We start from the raw sequence: 14,742 nt of genomic DNA on the forward strand, positions 1-14,742 counted from the left end.
AAGAAAGAGGATCACCCACCTGATCCAACACCTTCACTTATAGATGAGGAAAAGTGAGGCCCAGAGAGGGGAAGTGACTTGCAAAAGCTCACACAGCAAAGACTCAGAATCCATCGGACCTCTTTCGCCCAGTTGGGAGCTCTTAGAACTCCAACCCAAGCAAGCACTGCAGTTATCTCCTTCAGAGCAACATGTGAGCAGCGCAGCACAGCACGTAAGCAAGTGACATCAAGACCAGGCAACAGACAGTATCTCCAGCAAAATCGACTTGACTTTATTGCAAGGAAGCTATAGAAGAGCAGGGCAAGTGAGGGTCTCCGCAGGAACTACCATCGCTGAGCAGGATTGTCAGGTCCTAGATCTGTCTGGAAGGCAGGAGCTGGCTCAGCATCCTGGAAGAGAAGAGAAGTGAGGTGGAACACAGGCGCCATCTGCTGGACACGTGGAGACATTACAAAAGCAGTAAAGGTTCACTAAGAGGCAGTTGTACCGGGTGAGGTGGGAAACCCAGGTGCTGGAGCAGCATGTCCAGCCCTGCATGCTGCTTCTACCAAGACTGCCTCTTGGCAGTCTTGACCAGAACCCATTGCTCTTGCTAAGCCGGTCACCACCGAGGCCCTCTTCTGGGGAACTCCCAGGGCTGCTGGGGCACCTTCCCTGTCCTGTTTCAACTTATACCAGGAGGGCAACAAAAAAAATCACGAGCAAACAAATCTGCCGAGAGCCAGACGATCAAGGAAACTTCAGAACGATAAACATTCTATCTCTGGTTCCTGAACCTGGCTTCAAATCCGTCACTGGGCAGCCTCTTAAAACAGACTCAGAGACAGATGCTGCCTGGTGTGTGGGGTAAAAGCTTACCTGATCAGTGATTCTCACCCAATGCCATGCATATGAACCTCCAGGAGCCTTTTCATACTACACATGGTTACTGACAGATGTGCAGATGAAATTATATGATGCCTGAATTTGCTGTGAATATGGGGGTGGAGAGAGCGGGCCGTGGATGAAATGATGGCAATGACTTGATGATCGTTGGATCTGGGTGATGGGTACGTGGAGATTCATTTTACTACCCTACTTGCATAGGTTCGACACTTCCTATAATAAAAAAGCTAAAATTAATTAATTAAAACTACTATGAGAACTATCCAGCCATAGAAAGGAATGACGTACTGATACATGCTAAGCTTGGGTGAATCCTGAAAACATTATGCTAAGTGAAAGAAGCCAGACACAAAAGGTCACATAACGTATGATTCCTTTTATATGGAAATATCCAGGGCAGGTGAGTCCAGGGGGCAGAAAGCGGATTGGTGGTTGCCAGGGGATGGAGAGAGGAGGCAGTGGGGACAGCCTAAATGGGTACAGGGAGTTTTTCTAGGGTGATGAAAAGTTTTGAAACTAGAGCGAGGTGGTGGATGTACAACATTGTGAATACACTAAAGGCCAATGAATGGTACACTTTAAAATGGTTAATTGCATGTCATGTGAATTTCATCTCAATAAAAAAAAAAAAGAGCCTACTATGAGAAAAATACACATTAAGCTACACATGGTTTACAACAGGTAGGTATTGCTTTTTTAGTCAAACAAAATTCACATGCTCAGGTCGGGAGTTTCCAATTCAAAGTGTCTACACTGGGGCTTCCCCACGTGTGTAGCCAGCTGAGGAAGTTTTTTTTCTCTTCCCTCCCTCCATCCCTCTTTGTCACAGAGACTTTTATAAACACAGTCTTACACGGAGGCCCAATATAAAACGGGGCTGCTTAGGATACATGGAGGGGCCTAGGGTCCCACCCTCCCACCCTCCCCCCAAAACCCTAGGGATGCAGGAACCATGTGATGAACACTGGTATGGTAGAAACGTTACCCTCCCTTTAAGGATCATCCTTCATATTCAGAGGGATTTCACAGTAACCTCCACAAGGCAGGAAAGCAGGGCAGAGGTTATAGCCCCATTTTACAGGAGGGAGGGCTAAGTCTCAGGAATGAAAGAGAAGTGTCCACCACTGTCAGAATGTGAAATGAGGGCAGAGCTAAAAACTAGACTCCTAGAATACTGATTATTCATCCTGGGCTCATTCCTGAACATGGTTCATCCATGGGCAGGAAGGGGATGACGAAGACAGACACATCTGACATCTCATGATTTGCACGTGATGTCACCAGATACACAGGACACTGCCACGGCTCAGATTCCAACGCACACCTTTAGGAAGGAGGCTGCAGCTGAAGTTCACTGCCATGGCCCAGCAGTCAGTTGTAGTTGGATGCCTGATTCTCAGCCTGCCCCTGGCACTCACCTGTGTGGGGCTTTGGTCAAGTCACTTCCCCTCTCCAGGCCTCATTTTCCTTAATTACAGTGAGAGCACTGACCGACATCAGGGATGTGGCGATTGTTGTAATACACGCATGAAGGGCATGAGAGGCACTACGGGGCCAGTGACTGCTAGGAGGGCTGTGCTGTGAAGGATTCTGAGACTGTGGCTAGGCACGGAGGGAAGGAATGCTGGATGGATGACTAAAGTCTGCCCTGGTTCCGCAGTAAAGGGTGCTGGCACAGTGTCACTAGCCTCTTTTCTGGATTACGTAAAATCAAAGGGAACATCCAGCTTAAACACGCTGCTGGTTTTTTTTTGTTTGTGTTGTGTTTTTCACCTTTAACAGCTTTATTGGGGGTGTAACTGACATGCTATACGTAGACATATTTTAAGTGCACGATGTGATGATCTGTGACTTATCAATTGAATACACCCACATACCCTCACCACACTCAAGATAATGAACATTTCCAACCCCAAAGTCTCCTCCTGCCTCTCCTCGCCACCCCACATCATCAAGCAATCACGGATCTGCTTTGGTCGCTATAGGTTTGTTTGCATTTTTTAGACCTTTATACAAATGATATCATACAGTATGTGAGATTCATTGCAGTTGTTGCATGGACAATAGTATTCAATTCTATGGCTATACCACAATTTGTTTATCTATTCATCTAGTGATGGACATTGGGTTGTTTCCAGCTTTTGGCTATTACAAGTAAAGCTGCTCTCAGTATTTACAAGTCTTCATATGGACAGTGCTTTCCATTTCTCTTGGGTAAATACCTGGCAAAGGAATGGCTGGGTCATACGGTAGGTTTTAAGAAACTACCAGATTGACCACAGTATTGTCTTTGCACCAGTCTGGGCAGAGGGCATGCTCAGGAAGCTGGGAACAGTTCCAAGTGGGGACAGAGGCCAAGGTGAACTAACTCACCTGGTCAGTGCACTGGACCACAAGGCTCAGGGCGTAGCTGTCACCTCTGATGGGACCGTTAAGTTATCAAAGCAAAAGACACACTGCTCAGGGCCATATGCTTAAACTTAAACCCTGCCGATCATGTAATGTACCCTGAAGTCATAGAGGGGACCCTGGGAGACATCACGAAGTGCTCTGTCTACTCACAGGGGGCTGGAAGGAGTCCCTGAGCTTGTGATTTGCATCCGGTAGAGACATATTTTGTTGCAGTGTCGGGGCCTCACCCACCTGCCCACTTTGGTCCATCCTGCAGGCTGGGGGCCCAGGCCCTCGCTACTTGGGGCCGAGGTAGGAAACGGCCTTTCCTGTTTTCCCCAGGGTCTCCAGCAGAGTGTCCACGCTGTGCTCAGAGTCGACGCAGACCTTCTTGTTGGGCAGGTCAATGTCAAATTGAACTCCTGCAGGAAGGGTGGTGAGGGGGGACAGAGACGTTCCCAGTCAGGCTCCTGAATTATTGACCACCACCCTTCCCTTCTCCTCTAGACCAAGGATTGGCACACTTCTCCTGAAAAGGGCCAGAGAGCACATGTTTTAGGAACTGTGGGCTGCATAGTCTTCTGTATATTGTTTTTACAACCCTGTAAAAATGTAAAAACCATTGTCAGCTGTGCAAAAACAGGCTGTGGGCTGGATTGGGCCCAGGGGCTGTAGTTTGCCCATCCATGCTCTAGATGGGGGCTTTAAAAATTTTGTTTTCTTAATTGCAAAAGTAATACGGAAACACTTTTTTTCTTTTTTGGCCGCGCCACACGGCATGTGGGATCTTAATTTCCCTACCAGAGATTGAACCCGTGCCCCCCTGCAGTGGAAGTGCGGAGTCTTAACCACTGGACTGCCAGGGAAGTCCCCAGACACACCATTTAAAAAGAAAAAAGGCAAGCATTTCTGACTAAAATTTGAAACTGTAAGGCCCCTACTATTTCCTACCTCTAAGGATCACTGAACAATAGGGCCCCTATCCAGTGTTTCTCCCTGATGGACAAATGAAAAGTAATTCCCCAAAGTGGCATCATACTCTGTAAACAGGTCTTGCTATATGTCACTTTCCAATGTCCAGGATATCTTGCCATCTCAGTGCATACAGACTTACTTCATTCTTTTTTAACAGCTACACCATATCCCATAGTGTGGATGTACCATCCATCTACTCAGTCCCCCTCTGAAGGACACTGAGGTTGCCTCCAATCTCTCACTATGATCACAACAATGTAAACATACTTGAACGTATCTTATAAAACTTGTGGAAATATTTCTATACCACGAATTCACAGAATGGAAATTGTGGGGCAACAGACTGGCACACTTTTTATTTTTTTCATTAGCAATTCATGATGTATTTCGTTGAACATTAAGACTCCTATGCACAGGGACCCATAAGTCCTGACAACTGCTTTCTAGAATCCGAACCACTCTGATAAAAAAAAAGCCCTGGTGTGTTTAAAATTCAGATTGTTGGGCCCCATTCCAACATTCTGATTATGACCAGAATGGTTTGGTCTGAGATGAGGAAGCCAGGTGGAAGAACCTTAGACTGAGGAAGTAAGTTCCAAAGAACCACTTCTATCCTACCTCTGACCCATCTTTCCAACGTGACTCAGCAAAATGTGGTAAAGATCATGAGTTTTCCCCCCGAGTCCCATGGAACAGTTAAGGGCACATTCTCCCACTCATTTATAAATTCAGAGCATATAATGGCAATAGGCTTTTCAATGATATGTCCATTATCAACAGGTAGCATTCTCACTTTCAAAGTGAGAAGCCTCAAATTAGGTAACCAGCCAAGGCCTCATTCTAAGTGTTGGTGCCATGTCTTCCATACTCTGAGGGGAGCTGGCAAAGGAGCCCAGGTCTTCATTCCCTAACTCCTAGAACCCGTTAGGTGGGTTTCGGTACAGGTAGGGAGGTAGAAGTGCCAAAGAACCTACACTCACACCAGACGAGGAAAGCACTTGTTATCCTTTAATGCAGCGGTCCCCAACCTTTTTGGCACCAGGGGCCGGTTTTATGCAAGACAGTTTTTCAGGCGATGGGGAGGGCGATGAGGAGCAGTGATGGGGAGCGACGATGGGGAGGGAGATGGGGAGTGGCGATGGGGAGGGCCATGGGGAGCGGCGATGAGGAGGGGCGATGGGGAGGGCGATGGGGAGCGGAGATGGGGAGGGCGATGGGGAGCGGCGATGGGGAGGGCGATGGGGAGGGTGATGGGGAGCGGCGATGGGGAGGGGCGATGGGGAGGGCGATGGGGAGCAGTGATGGGGAGCGATGATGGGGAGCGATGATGGGGAGGGAGATGGGGAGCGGCGATGGGGAGTGGCAATGGGGAGGGTGATGGGGAGAGCAATGGGGAGCGGCAGATGAAGCTTCGCACACTCGCCCGCTGCTCACCTCCTGTTCGCTGGGCTGCGCTGGGGAGGGCATGGTGTCGGGGACCCCTGATTTAATGAATCTCCCACCATGTAGCTTCAAGCTGCCAGGACACAAGCCCCACCCGCACCCTTCATCTTCTCCTCAGCTCTTCTGCTGAAGAATTTGGACTTCCCGATGACAGGCTGCTTTGGGAGCTTCCCCTCCCCCAGAACTTTGCAGTAACCCAGTCGCACCACATCAGTGACAGGAGCAGCTCCAGTCTTGTTCTTGGCAGCATTTACCCGTGTCTGCTCGCTGACCAAGGTCCACAGTTTATCAAGGTTGACGGCTGGGCAGAAGCTCTAGTTCCTCGTTAAGGGGTAAAGCCTAATACCAACTTTCCCGAAGTATCCTGCGTGATATCTGTCAAAGTTGATCCTGTGGTGATGCATGCCACCAGCATTACCGTGGCCTCCCGGGTGCTTCCAGTGTTTGACGATGCAGCCATGGCCATGGCTCAGGTGGCCCCTAAGTTTCCGGGTCTTCCTTAGTCCAGATGGCATGTTGGCGGCTGAGATAAAAGAGGAGGGCCTCTGCAAAGTCTCGCGGGCTATTGAGCACAGGGGCCTAGCACACTTTAAATATTCATAGGTTTTGCAAAACTGCCCTCCTAAAGGGCTGTGCCCATTTGAAGCCCCTCGGTGGCATAGGGGAATAGGTACAAAGGGGTCTTCTTGAAACAACAGAGGGAGAATCCCAGGCCTGGCTTCACCACTGACTGGCTGGGTCCTGCCTATCACAGGCCTCAGGTTCCCCATCGGTACATGAAGGAGTTGGGGTCAGCCAGCCCCTGTGGGCTCTCCAGTTCAAGTATGCCACTGGTCTGTGATTCCTCAGGCCCAGCACTGCTCATCTGTGGCCCCGACTAGCTCAGAAAACCCTTCTGACCCTTCTTAAGAGGCCACCCCAAGTGGGGACAGTAGTGAAAGAGGGGGAGATACCTGCCCAAGCTCAAAGGCAGATCCTCAGGCGCCAGTGAAGGGGCCTGAAAAAGCACATGGCACGGGATTTAGTCCTAACCTCTGACTCTGTACCTAATGGATACCAGGGAGAGGGCAATGTATCCTGGCTGCACTCTGGGTTTTGTCTTTTGGTTCAGAAGTGTCTCCCTCCTCTTTGGAGCAAATATTCTGGTGGCATCACAGAGCTGGAAGACACTCTGGCATCATCTGACCCAGTGGATTTCAAGCTGTGTTTCTGGTAGCCCAGGTCCCTGGACAGGTGTCCTGGAGCCAGCAAGAGTGAAAGCAGGCCCTCCCTCACTTCATGCAGAGCTGGTGCTTGCATAGAAGGGGTTGTGAGCAGAGTTATACTGTTAAAGCATCCACAGCAAAGCTGAGAGGCTGACTTTCCCATACCGTAGCTGGGGAAAGCCAGGCCCCGGGAGAGGAGGCCAAGGTCACATGGCAAGTCAGCAGCCGGGTTCTTTTCACTGTTTCAGATTCTTTTACAGTTCAGATTCCAGTTTACAGTCTAGAAACCAGCCATGGACTCACTGTGGGACACTGGGCAAGTCACTTCCCCTCCTGGGGCCTGGTGTCAACATCCCCATTCCACAGACGGAAAGTACAGCTCAGAGGACGGTGTCAAGTGCTGACGAGATGACATCCACATGAAAGCCCGTTGAAAACTGGGTGTTACTATTATCCAGGGTGAAAAGACTGACTGCCCCAGCACTACCACAACTCTGACCACAGCTCTGTCATGACTTCATGGAGCCCCAGGACCAGACCCCAGCCCCCTCTGGGCCTCCGTTTCCCCAGATGAGAATTGAGGGGACTGGAGGAGATTAATGGTTTTCTAAATACACCCAGAAGAGGTGCTTTAGGAGTTCTGCACAGGACTGATCCAAAGTTTATTTCTTAAAATGTTACAGCTTCTAAAAATCTTAATAGAAAATGACACTCAAACGTGTCACATAACAAAAGTTATCACACTGGAGATGAATGTGGTTACCAACATACTAAGTAGTACTGCCAGGGCTCCACGTGGCCAAATCCCAGCTCTGCCACTACTGGCTGTGTGATCCCAACAGGTTACTTAACCTCTCTGAACTTCAGTTCCCTCCTGCTTGAAATGGAGATGGTCAAAGCAGCTACCTGAAATGGTCAGGGTGAGGATTAAATGATGTGATCCACGGAAGCCACGAAGCAGAGTACTTGGCATATGCTAAGTACGCAATATGTTTTGGTGTTACTGTTAGCAGCTTAAACTCAAGTTTCTCCCGTTCCATGCCTACATGCATTTAATATAAGTGTATCTGTCTCCCCACCCCCATCCGAGGGCCACACACTCACCTCCCAGCTTGTTGAGGACCCGAGTGACTGCATTAGAGCAGCCTTCACAGGTCATGTCCACGGAGAACTCGTGCTTCTGAAACAAAGGAGACCATGAGCCAAGTCCATAAGCCAAGTCCCCGCTAGCATGCAGGCCCACTCGGGAGCCAAGACGCAGGGCAGAGAAAAAGGCAAGATCCGGCTTTCATCACACTCCCCAGGAGCCTGAGGGAGCCCCGCTCTCTGAGCCCCACTCTCTTAAACCGTACAGTAACTAAGGGTTTCTATATCTCACAGGTGGTTGCGTTAAAGGACAGGATCCCTCGAAACCCTTTAGCGGCGTCTGGGACACGCGAGAAGAATCACCTGGGAAGGTAGTTTAAGATGTTGGTTTCTAGTCTCATCTTCAAAGCCCTGATTCTTCAGCTATGGGGTTGTCTCAGGATCACTAATAACTCTAATGTGGGTGGGCCCCATGCTCTGAACAGTGCTGATCTGGTGGTCTTAATTATGCATTAAAAGCTCACTCTCTGCATTAGACTCACCTGGGAGCTTACAAAAACTATAGGTTCCAAGGGGAGAAAGCGGGAGGTGGCGAGCGTGGGATGAATTGGGAGATCGGGATTGACGTATGTACACTAATATGTATAAAATGGATAACCAATAAGAACCTGCTGTATAAAAAAAAACAAACAAACAAAAACTATAGGCTCTGGTCAGCAAGCCAGAGGGCTGAGGCATGTATTATGGTCAATAAGCTTCCCTGGTGACTCTGAAATATGGAGACCACTGCTGCCATCCAAGTGCTTCAGAGGCAGCACCTGAATCCTGGGAAGGGAGAGGATTTGCCTGGGCTCCCAGTGAGCTGAATCTGGGCCAGTAAGGGAACCCAGGCTCCTGGACTCTGCATGAGGGCTCAACATCCTACAGTCTCCAGGATATCTAACAAACCAAGGGCCTGAAGGCAAGCTCCCAGAAGATGAGGCTTTGCTCCGTTCACTGCTGCATCCCCAATACTTGGAACAGTGAGCGCCTGGCACAGAGCAGGGGCTTAACACATTTTGTTGGGTGAATGGATGTTTGACACAGCTGGCTGAACAACCCTGGGTCCTTCCTTTGCTTTCAAACAAAGGTTACTTATACCAATACTTCCCTTATTTTAAATCTCTGGAAATGAGACCTGGCTTCAGATCCCAGCTCTGGCACTTAGTAGCTGTGTGGCCATGAGTAAGTTACTTAACTCCTTTGTGCCTTGGTTTCTATATCTGCAAAATGGGGATGAAAGTCCCTCTCCAGGCTGGTGAATGGGATGAACACAAGATTTTAAGTGTGGTAGCCAGCATGCAAGATGGCCCAGTGATCTCTGCTTCCTGGTATTTATGCCCTTGAGTAGTCCTATTCCACAATGTCTCAGGGTTGGCCTGTGTGTCCGGTAGAATATGGCTGAAGTGACGTTAGGTGACCTTGGAGGCTAACGCAGAAAAGACATTGTGGTTTCTGCCTTACTCTCTCTGGGATCCTTCACTCTGGAGGAAGCTGGCTGCCATGTCCTAAGGACCCTCTGGCAGCCCTATGGAGAGGTGCACATAGAGGTGAAGAGCTGAGCCCTCCAGCCAACAGCCGTGTGAGGGAGCCAACTTGGAAGCAGATCCTCCTTCAGAGGACCACAGCCCTGGACAACATCTTCACTGCAGCTTCCATTAGAGACCCTGAGCCAGAAATACCAGCTAATCTGCTTCTAGATTCCAGACTCTCAGAAACTATAAGTTAATAAATATTTGTTGTCTCAAACCACTAAGTTTTGGGGGTAATTACTCAGAAGTAATAGTTAATTCATATGTTAGGTAAAGAGACTGGAGCCTAGTAGTAGGTTCCACTGGGGTAAAAAGTTGGCTATTGGGGGAATTCCCTGGCGGTCCAGTGGTTAGGACTCTGTGCTGTCACTGCTGAGAGCCGAGGCTCAGTCTCTGGCCACGGAACTAAAATGCCACAAACCACTCGGCGCGGCGAAAAAAATTCTTGAAAAAGTTAGCTATCAGATTATTAGTATTACTTTGTTCCACTTCCGTTTTTTCTGTCCCTTTAAAAAACTATGGCTACGTCTTCCATGGAGCTTTTCAAATCTCTTACCTCAATTGGAATTCTGGGCACAGCACTGTGTCTTGCTGGAAGACCTCAGGCAAAATCCCTGCCCTTAGGGGCCCCAGTCCACTTATCTATACCAAAAGGGCATTAGCCAATTCAGTTTCTTCAGCCTTCGTGCACAGAAGAATCACAGGGGTACTTGGTGACTGGGCAGCTCTGCAGGCAGCTGCCTCAGTGAGCTCTGTAGCTCTGGGGGGGCCCTGTGACTCTCCATTTTTAACCCACTGAGGAGAAACAGAGGGGTGAGACCACACACCTGAAACATTGGTCTAAATGGCTTCTCAGGCTCTTTCCAAGTCTCAAACCACCTTTGGGTCTGGGTTATCATCATGCTGTACAGGGGAAACTGAGGCCAAGAGTGAAGCAGTTTGGTTTCTCGGTGCTGAATTACATAACCATCGTTACAAACATCATGACACAACCAGGAGACCACTATTTTATGGAGGCCAAATCTGCAAAACCTGCCTTAAAGAAAATGGTGAGTCTTTCGTTTTTTCTAAACACCTCTGATCCCTTCAGCTCATTGTGTGACTATTCAGCAACCACCACAGCAAATTCTGGAAATAAGGATTTCTAGGGAGGATTCCATCATCTTGTCTTTAATGGGTGGTTCTCAGAACAAAGGTATCAGCATCACCCAGGAGCTTGCCAGACTGCAGACTCTCAGGTCCCACCCCAGGCCTCCTGAATCAGAATCCTTTTTTTTCTTTTCTTTTTTTTCCAGAATCTTCATTTTTAACAAGACACCCAGCGCATTCCTGCCCACATTATAGTTTGAGATGCTGCTCTAGCACACAAACTGGCAAACTACAGCTTGCCTGCCACCTGGTTTTATAAAGTTTTACTGGAACACAGCTAAGCTCATTCATCTACTTTCACACTAGAATGGCAGAGTTGTAACAGACCACATGGCTCACGGAGCCTTAGGTATTCACTATCTCGCCCTTTAAGAAAAAGTTTGCTGGGCTTCCCTGGTGGCACAGTGGTTGAGAGTCCGCCTGCCGATGCAGGGGACACGGGTTCGTGCCCCGGTCCGGGAAGATCCCACATGCCGCGGAGCGGCTGGGCCCGTGAGCCATGGCCGCTGAGCCTGCGCGTCCGGAGCCTGTGCTCCGCAACGGGAGAGGCCACAACGGTGAGAGGCCCGCGTACCGCAAAAAAAAAAAGAAAAAGTTTGCTGACTCCTGCTCTAGAATAACTGGTAATCAAGATTCATCAGTGGTTGGTACCTGTACACCCATCCAAAGCTTTAATGGGTTTGTAAGACGAATATAAAACCCAAATCTAATGAGTGCCCACTATGTGAAATGCTCTTTATATAGTATCTCAGTCCTTACCCAGCCTGGAAAGGGAGCTAGTCACTGTACTACATGTAGGAGAAAACTTGAGGTTCCAGGGGTTAACTAAGCCACCCACAGTCCTGTGGTGGGTATGCGTTGAGGATGGGACGTGAACCCAGGCTTTTCTGGTTCCAGGGACACCTTGCTGGCTCTGGACCGGCAAATGGGGCTGCCACCCCCGCACAATGATGACTCTTAGCAGGAGACCTGAGATGGGGACACCTTGTGAAGGAACCCAAGTTTTTGCTGCCCGAGGACTTGAAGTCAACAGATCTCTAAAGCTTTCTGTTGTTGGCTACAGACAGCGGGTCTCCTTCCCTCCTGCACCGTACAGAGGTCAGAAGCCAGCAGACGGCTTCCGTTGCGCAATCATTACAATTCAGTCCTCTCCTCCTCCACCTCTGAGTTGCAAAAGTAAATATGGGGTTGTGGAAAGTCTCCTTCCTGCGCAGAGTAATCCTGTCTTCACAGAGAATCCCAAGGCCGGCCCCACCAGCGAATGCTTGACTTTGCACAGTCCCAGCCCCTCAGAGCCTCTGCTCTGTCACCTACAAAACGGGTCCTGTAACGTAGAGGAAAAAGCCTAGTCATCTGTGCAATGCTTTAACAGAATCTCAGAACTGGAAGGGTGGGAATGGAACGGGGCCATACTATCCAGACCCCTCCCAGAGACGAAATGCTTTCTCATATATCCGGGGCGTTCAGTTTTTGAAGACCCTGATGATTGGGAATTTACTATTATTAGAGTGCCTACTATGTGCCAGGCACTGTGCATGCTTGTCCTTGTTTAATCGTCACAACAACACCATGAGGTAGGCATTATTATTATCCCTTTTTTTTTTTTTTTGCAGTACGCGGGCCTCTCACTGTTGTGGCCTCTCCCGCTGCGGAGCACAGGCTCCGGACGCGCAGGCTCAGCGGCCATGGCTCACGGGCCCAGCCGCTCCGCGGCATGTGGGATCCTCCCAGACCGGGGCACGAACCCGCGTCCCCTGCATCGGCAGGCGGACTCCCAACCACTGCGCCACCAGGGAAGCCCCTATTATCCCTTCTTGACAGATGAGGTTAGGTCACTCACTCAGAGTGACACAGCTAGTGAATAGCAGGGCCTAGACCTACCCAAGCCTAAACTTTTAGCCAGTGTGGTCCTTGTTGGTTGAAACCTGCCTGCCTATAGTTCTACCAATTTGTCCTAGGTCTACACAAGACCTACCATTTCTTCGGGACTAGGTCAGTGGCTGAGCTACATATTTTACTGGGATTTTTCCAGTTACTACTAACAACAGCCCTGTGAGGTCAGTTTTTACCCCCATTTTACACTGAAATCAAGGCACAAAGAGGTAAAACAGCTTGCCTGAGGTCACGCAGCTGGCAAGGGGGGTGGGGTAGGGCACAGATTTTTCAAAGAGGTTTCTGAGATTCCAAGTGTTTTGTGCGAGAAACCTCTCAGGTGACACATCAATCCCTTTCCAGTTTTGGTGTGAGTCTCCTTCAGCTGTTCATCTCGTGGTATACGGCCAAGTGCCCTCTTCATTTGGATCATCCACTCTGGTGGGTCTTTTGTTCGTCAGAATTCCCAGAAGTGAACATAGAATAGAGCCATCCTCAAGCTGGCCTTTCCCTCACTGCCATCCCCCACAAAAGGTTGGCAGCCTCCGCCATCCCAGTGCCAGAGTGATTAATGCTGTCCTCTGACATTGCCACAGGCAGATTTGCTCAGCTGGGAGGGCTGATTCTCTCAGGTTCTTTGTCCATACTTTGTGTCGTCTGAGGATTTGTCTCAAGGTACCTGGCAAGACCCAAGGGAAATGACACCTGAGATGTTTGTGGCCTGGCCCAGGAGGCCTCTGGCTCACCTGTCAGCTCCCCAAAGCTAGGCCGCTAGGACACAGGGCATCTGTGGGACACCTCTGTGTACCCACTTGGAGCAAGGCCAGAAAACCAGGCACCCTGGGGGAAAGTGCTAAACACCACCAATCCAGCCAGTAGCCCTGGGATGCAACTGGGATCAGAGCTTCCTCCCAAGCCGGTATGACTACTTTTGTTGGACATGTATCATGTGGTGAGGTCAGGAGAGACTGGGCCCCTGAAGATAAGGGGCTTAATCCTGGCTGCACCCATCTCCCAACACCACCTTGAATAAATTAGTGGGATTTTAATGTTTGTTTGTTTGTTTTTATCTGCAAAAGGCCTTAATCTTTTACCTACAGAATGAGGCCATGAGTCTTATCATGTATACTGGATGGTAAGACTGAGTGAGCGGTTCATCCCTCCCCAGACTCTGCCACTGAGCAACTGGCGACTTTGGGCAGGTCCCTGAACCTCTCTGTAGCTCACGGGTTCAGGTTCCTAAAGTGACCTGTAGAAAAGGTTAAAAGCACTGTCTCCATTCAGTGTGGCCCAGCGCTGACCTGAAACTCAGACACAGTGGGCAGAGGAAGGGAAGACAAACACGGATCTCCAAACTCCTGTCCTGTCCGGGAGGTGACAGTCACCCCAAGCCCCTCTTTTAGGCCAGCTCCGCGGTAAGGGGCATCCACGTGGGAGACGCAGGGACTAGCCATCCCAGTTCCGGATCGCCACCGACTCCCTGTGTGACCTCCAGCGACTCTCTGCCCCTCGCTGGGTCTCAGTTTCCTCGTCTTTGCTGGGAAGCTTTAGGCTTGTAATCGCTTGAAGGCCTTGCAGCTTCGATGTTCTGAAGCCTGACTGCCAGATAAAACTCCCTTGGGATCCGATTTTCGGGAGGGTCGAAGAAGCTGGGGGCTGGGTGGGGAGGGGAGAAGAGGGGCGACAGCTCCGGGCGCGGCCTGTGCCCTTCAAGAGGGACCGCTGGCCAAAAGGCGGTGCAGCCGAAGCACAAGCCGGAGGCCGCGGGTCTGCGCGGGGCGGGGACGGCGCGACAACTTACCGGCATGACTGAGGAGCTGGCTGCAGGCACTGGAGCGAGGGCGCTGCTTCCCCCGACTCTGAGAGCGGACGCCGGTGCGCTTCCGGGTGTGCACGCGGGCGAGAGCCGCCCTCTGGCCCAGGCCCCGCCCACTCCGGTCCCGCGGGCTGGCAGCTGCCTGAAGACCGTAGGCCTCCCCGCCTCCTTCCGGCCGGGACGGGGCCACTGGAGCCCCGCCACGACTACGCTGGGCGGTGGGCGGGATGTTAGGCGAGCCTGCCTTGCTTGTTAGCCATTTTTAGAACTCCTGCTCCGCGTCAGGCTTGTATTAGGGGGCTGGGAATACTGGGGCCCCCGCGCTGTGAACAGGACAAACTCCACC

At 50.3% G+C, this 14,742-nt stretch overlaps 1 protein-coding gene and 1 pseudogene across 2 annotated transcripts; both read right to left on the reverse strand.

Moving 5' to 3' along the window:
* Positions 1-251: 251 nt before the first annotated feature.
* ATOX1 (antioxidant 1 copper chaperone) lies at positions 252-14,524 on the reverse strand. The gene is made up of 4 exons (XM_082651350.1): positions 14,382-14,524; positions 8,007-8,082; positions 3,532-3,701; positions 252-392 (listed from the first exon to the last, which is right to left on the reverse strand). Exons 1-3 carry the CDS (start codon positions 14,385-14,387, stop codon positions 3,577-3,579), a joined length of 207 nt encoding a protein of 68 aa, XP_082507476.1. The 5' UTR covers positions 14,388-14,524; the 3' UTR covers positions 252-392; positions 3,532-3,576.
* Positions 5,695-6,213, reverse strand: LOC309820532 (large ribosomal subunit protein uL15-like; annotated as a pseudogene). Its single transcript has one exon. The product of its transcript is annotated as a large ribosomal subunit protein uL15-like (transcript).
* Positions 14,525-14,742: the final 218 nt, after the last annotated feature.

Source organism: Grampus griseus, assembly GCF_964374135.1.
Source record: "Grampus griseus genome assembly, chromosome: 3".
NCBI lineage: Eukaryota > Metazoa > Chordata > Mammalia > Artiodactyla > Delphinidae > Grampus > Grampus griseus.

Coding starts and splice junctions, on each gene's coding strand:
- ATOX1 (XM_082651350.1), bottom strand. Junction 3,702..8,006: donor GGTCCTCAACAAGCTGGGAG/GTGAGTGTGTGG, acceptor CCCTTCCTGCAG/GAGTTCAATTTGACATTGAC.